The sequence below is a fragment of the Merops nubicus genome, unplaced genomic scaffold (genome assembly GCF_000691845.1).
Source record: "Merops nubicus isolate BGI_N331 unplaced genomic scaffold, ASM69184v1 scaffold25177, whole genome shotgun sequence".
In the NCBI taxonomy this organism is placed as follows: Eukaryota; Metazoa; Chordata; class Aves; order Coraciiformes; family Meropidae; genus Merops; species Merops nubicus.
The window spans coordinates 19,457-25,422 of NW_008621420.1; the positions used below are offsets into that span (position 1 = coordinate 19,457).

Genomic DNA, 5,966 nt, shown 5'->3' on the forward strand with positions numbered 1-5,966 from the left:
CCCTTGGGGCTGAAAAATTTTAAAGGAGATCCTAGGTTTTAGATGATAGAATATATTGGGTTAGAAGGGACCTCTAAAGGCCATCCAGTCCAACTCCCCTGCAAAAAGCAGGGACATCTCAACTAATTAGGTCAGGTTGCTCAGGGCTCTATCCAGCCTGATCTTGAATGTCTCTAGGGATGGGGCCTCCACCACCTCTCTGGGTAACCTGTTCCTGTGATCAACCACCCTCATTTTAAATAACTTTTTTCCTAATGTCTAACTGATATCTACCCTTTTCTTGCTTAAAATCATTACCCTTTGTAATGCCCTAAAAACTAAACTTCTCCAAAATCCCTTATGCGAACACAGCATTTTGTTTCTGTGTTTTCAAAATGGGAGAAGACGCCAGTGAGCCTCATGCTATTCCCCTGAGATTGCTCAAGTACTGTCATGCTTTTAAATTTAACAAGTCTGGTTCTGTAGTGTTTTACATACTCTCGTGTGTGTTGCATACATTCAGCCCTGGCTTGGCATTTTGTGAATAATTATCATATCCTGTTTCAGAGTTCATACGAAAAGGGTTGGGGAGGATATTACAGAGCTGGGATAATTCACATTCTGAGCCAATGAACAAAACAAAGCCATAAAAAAAAAAAAAAAAAAAGTGATCCCTACTACATTTTAAACTCCTGAATTAAGAATATGTGCTCTGCCAGGTGTAGCTTCTCCCCAGAAGAGCAGCAGTGGAGCAGGAATTGTTACATATATGCAGCAGCCATCTGAAAAAAAAATTTAGGTCGACAAATGTATGGACAAAGAGAGAATTTATTCAAGATCACAAAAGTCCACTAGATCCTGGAATCCTGACCTCCTCTGTACTTCAGACTGTAAGACTGCAGCCAGATATTCCTACAGACAGCAAAAAAAACAGGGCATTCACACAATTAATGCAGATGTTGGCAAGCTTTTAGAAGGGCCACTAATTCATTCGTATGACTTCCTCTCTCCCTCAAGGCTTCTTATACTTGACCTGTTATTACCACACGGTCTTTAACTAAAGAATTAAAGCCAGATGTCCTGTAGCTAGGTCTCCCTTTGTTAAGTTTCCCTTATAAATAACTTTTTTTATGCAACAGAGAGATCCTACATGAGAACTTTTAAAAATTCTAAAATAATTAAGGCTGAAAGGTTTCTAACCTAAGAGTTGATGTATCCTAGAGGAACAATAAAACTTTTATAGTCACTGTGCTGAGAAATGCTTTTTTCTTAAGGGTTTTATTATCCTGGGTCTGCAAATACTTCTGATCGATGTCTAGGTTCAAGGTAAAACAATTCTAAAAAGACCTTTTCCTTTGACATAAATCTGTCATGCAATGCATTTGGGATATAGGTGGAAAGTTTTGTATATTGCTTTACTGGAGTTAGCTTAATTATATTGACAAACAGAGGCAAATGAAAAGAGGCAGAAATAGCTCTGGGCAATTCTGAGGAAATCTTTTTCAGTTTCTATTTTTGCTTGAGTCCATTTACTGTTTCTTGCCTCACACCCTCTACTTCAAACCGGAATAAGCCAGCTTAGACAAGATATACTTAAAAGCATGGTATATTTCAAACCCTGTATAGAAATGTGGCTTCTGGAAAAAGGATGGTCCTAAGGATATAGTGGCCTGCCTCTTTTATTGTTTATAAATGCACTTCACGCTTTATGGACAGACATAGCCCCTGACCCTCACAATCCAGTCTTAAAGCATATTGATTATCTTAATTTAGATTGTTCTCCCCAGTTTGTAAGACAGGACAAGACAGAATGCCACTGATTGAGATCTGAATGAGTTGAAACTTGCTGGGAAATATAATCCATTTTTCCTCCCCTTTGAGGAGCTCTTCTTTGAACAGTTACAGCCAAACAACACTTTTGCCCACTGATAATATAAAGAACATGTCCTGTAACAAAGTTAGCTTTTCTTAATTAAAAAGTGCTTGCCCTTCTCTCGAAGTGAATTTTTCAGCAGGTCTGCCTGGCCAGAAGTTCATTTCCTATGCAATTTACAACTGTGCCAGAAATCGTGCTAGCTCCCACAGCAGATGGAAGCATTTCTGGTTGCTTCTAATCTGATTGCTGTTACTAGACTCCTCAGAACAATTGTTTGCGAGTTGTGGAATGCCATTTGGTCTGAAAAAATAAATTTGTTCTGAAGCATGTTCCCTTCATCTCCCCCTCCCTGCTCTCTGCATGTCTTGTCCGTGGGGGCATACATATGTTTTCAGTTCTGATTGCATTCTTTTGTTTCTTCCCCCCCCCCCCTCTTCTTTCAGTCCACAGCTATGAGCGAACCACAGTGCTACTACAATGAAACCATTGCCTTCTTTTATAACCGAAGTGGAAAATATCTAGCCACTGAATGGAACACTGTCAGCAAGCTTGTAATGGGACTGGGGATTACCGTCTGCATCTTCATAATGCTGGCCAACCTCTTGGTTATGGTGGCTATTTATGTCAACCGCCGATTCCACTTTCCTATTTATTACTTAATGGCCAACTTAGCTGCTGCAGACTTTTTTGCAGGGCTGGCCTACTTTTACTTAATGTTCAACACAGGACCCAACACTAGAAGACTGACTGTAAGCACCTGGCTTCTCCGCCAGGGTCTCATTGACACTAGCCTGACAGCCTCTGTAGCCAATTTGTTGGCCATTGCTATTGAGCGGCACATCACAGTTTTCCGAATGCAGCTACATACTCGGATGAGCAACCGCAGAGTGGTGGTCGTGATTGTTGTTATCTGGACTATGGCCATCATCATGGGCGCCATACCAAGTGTCGGATGGAACTGTATTTGTGATATCACTCACTGCTCCAACATGGCACCGCTCTATAGTGACTCCTACCTGGTCTTCTGGGCTATCTTCAACCTGGTCACTTTTGTGGTCATGGTGGTCCTATACGCTCATATCTTTGGGTACGTCCGCCAAAGGACTATGAGAATGTCCAGGCACAGTTCTGGACCCCGCAGGAATCGGGATACCATGATGAGCCTCCTGAAGACTGTGGTCATTGTGCTTGGTAAGTCCTTACTTTGCCTCCCCAGTTCTCCACTCCCTGTTGCTTACCAGATGATTTCAGTAACGCGTGTCCAGCTTGTGGGTGGTCTGCAGCCTTTGGAAGACACTAGAAGAGGTGGGGCAAATAACAGCCCCCAGTATTCATTTCTGACTTGAGACTATCAAGCTTATTTATGGAAGTGGTTATAAGAGACTTGTTCTCTTAGCCCTGTAACGTGAAACTAATGAAAATCCAGGACCTTGAGATGTAATGTGGTAGGTTTTCCTCAGCAAGGCAAGTTTAAAACCCATTGTGGCAGCCTATCCAGCTGCAGCCTTAAAATAGTACAGGGAAGGCTCAATCTTCTGCTGAAGTATCTTTTGTCTCCTTTTTACAACCCAGAAGGTGTTATGTCTAGTCAAGCAGTACTGCTGTGTCTGGAATAAAATAAGAGGCTACAGGCTATTGATGAAAAGATCTTGCAAGTTAAGCAGGACTGCATGTGCAGTTTGCTCAGGTCTATAATGCTTGGCACATCTGAGTATCTGCCAATTTGCTAATACAGAAAAGTAGCATGTGAAGCACTCGTGTGCTTCAACACACTGCTCGGGAGGTGCCCAAACTTCAGGGTTTGGAAAACAGGGAAACATGAGGCAAATGTCATGACATACTTTGGAGCCAGAAGGTTCTTATCTTTTTGTGAATGGCTGTATTTGTTTTCTGTCTGGGGCTCGCAGTTTCCTTATGCGAAAGCACAGCCTGGATACTGGGTACCATTCCCTGGTGATCTTTGCAGTTTCTTTTCTTCGTTGCTGCAGATGACAGTGAGCTCCAGGCAGTCAGGAATGGTGCTGGTTGTCTTCTTGTCCCAACCCGTGAGGTTGTCTTCTTGTCCCTGCCCATGAGGTCTTCCAGCATGGTACACAGGTCTTTTTGGATCCTAGTATCCTGTTGCATCATGAAGCTGCCTTAGTAATGCAGAAATACAACAATATATGGTTGCAAAGCCCAAAATTTAGCCCCAGTCCTTGTTTTGATGTCTGGATTTGTATGGCTTTAAACTGTGATTTGTGCTTTCTAGCAATAACTGCACGAACAGGACAGAATAGTTGCAGAGACTTGATGTGGGTCACTGTGTCAAATTATATGTTGAAGAATGTACATATTGCTCTCTGACCTAGTGATTAGCTTTGTAAGCAGAATATGAACTGTGCAGTTGACTAACTTGTTCAGCCATTGCTAAGTTGTATTCCTTGTCCTGATTTTCTCTTCAGGAAAAGAATCTCTATGAGTTTTACAAAGGAGGCTGTAGTGGTGGGTAAAACCTCTCCTGACTGCCTGGTGGTTCAGAAACCTGTCCCTCCCCACCTCCATGATCCTCCTCACAGAAGGCAAGATGAGGTTAAGAACACAGAAAATTCAGGATTTGCAGTCTTCTTTTTAGGAGATAGATCATTTTTTTCCCTCCTGTAGGAATTGCTGTTCATACAACAGTGGAGTATTTCTTGTGAGTTGAAAGACTGTCTTAAACTTTATTAAAAAAAAAAAAAAAAAGTGAGTGGGAAATAGTAAGTAGATATTCCAGTGCAATGATATAGGTTAATTCCAAGGTAGTTTTTTGTTGATTTTAGGTTGTCTTTTTTCCCTGAAGCAGTGTGTTTCTTTGGTTGGAGGTGGTCAGTCATATGACTATAATGCAAAGAGGCAGCAATGCTTTCACTCCCTTACCACCTGTGAGAGACGGTTACAAGATAAAGATGGCTGGGAACCAGCTATGGGTTTGTTATGTGGGGTTTTTTTTAATAAATTTAAAAAAAAAAAGGCACCTGAAGCCAAGAATTAGCCCTGGGGATAGCCACATAGTCTTTTGGGAGGTTAAATGTTTGTGCATCATGTAAAGCAGACTGCTAGGTGAAGCGTGAGAAACGTTCATCAGTTGCCACGAACAGAAAAACATGGTCCCCATTCTTACTGGCAGTAGCTCAAGCTGATGAAGTCAGCCCATCATTCAGACAGGTGTCCAGGTGCTGTGGCACTGCTTCCTGTCTGCTTGCAAGTCTGGCATAAATTTTCAGAAGCAGAAGATCTGACTTCAAGTGTTGTTACCTCCTGACCAGCTTCTTGCAAAGGAAATCAATGCAGTGCTGCAAGTTTATCTGCTTCAGCACTGGGAAAGGCAAAAAGGTGGGTGTCTTAACCTGTCTGGAGAACCTTGCTGAGCATTTATCTCGCGTGATCTGGCTTTTTCTTTATCAGTGAACATCAATAACAGAGAGGAAAAGACCCCCTCCCTTTCTTAATGGTGCTGATCAGGGTAATACATTGCTGTTTGAGACAGAAAGCAGATTTTTGCTGGAGGTGGAGAGGGGAAAGGAAATGTTTCAGTTACTTCTTAGGATCCCTCTGCTTTCTCTCCAGCCCCACGGCCAAAGAGGGAAGGCAGCTGGTGTGTGTCAGCCCACTTACCCAGAAGGAGGCAATTCATTTTGCAGGAGAGGGAGGGTGCCTTGGGAACCATGGAAAAATGGAGCTAGTAAACCTATGAGCATTGGCAAAGGAGGCAAAACCAGTCCTCGTCTTAGGATCTTTGTTAAAACGCTGCTCAGCCGTCAGGAGTCCCCTTGTGATTTGGGCAGCAATGAGCTGTTCATCTGACTTTTAAACTTCCATAAATGGGTCTTCCTGACCCTTCCTGCAGTCATCCCGCTGGCTGTACTCCCAGCCAAAGCCTCGCTACTGCAAGCAGATCATCTTTTCCCCTGTCCCCATCCACACTATATTTTGGGGGGCAAGAGGGGGGAGGGAATTAACACAAGAACTTCTTGTTTGTTGTCCGCCTAACACAGCCTGCCCTCCTCACGCCTCGTTGCCTTGCTGCAGGAGAAGAGCCGCCCCGGGGGACCGCAGCCCTCGCGGCGGCAGCGACGCTGTCAGCGCGCGT

At 43.2% G+C, this 5,966-nt stretch overlaps 1 protein-coding gene across 1 annotated transcript in view; it reads left to right on the forward strand.

Moving 5' to 3' along the window:
* LOC103776957 (lysophosphatidic acid receptor 1-like) overlaps positions 1 to 3,201 on the forward strand; it is a 13,514-nt gene extending 10,313 nt beyond the window's left edge. The window contains exon 2 of the mRNA XM_008944487.1: positions 2,299 to 3,201. Coding sequence (XP_008942735.1) covers positions 2,299 to 3,201 — 903 coding nt within the window. The remainder of the gene's footprint in view (positions 1 to 2,298) is intronic.
* Positions 3,202 to 5,966: the final 2,765 nt, after the last annotated feature.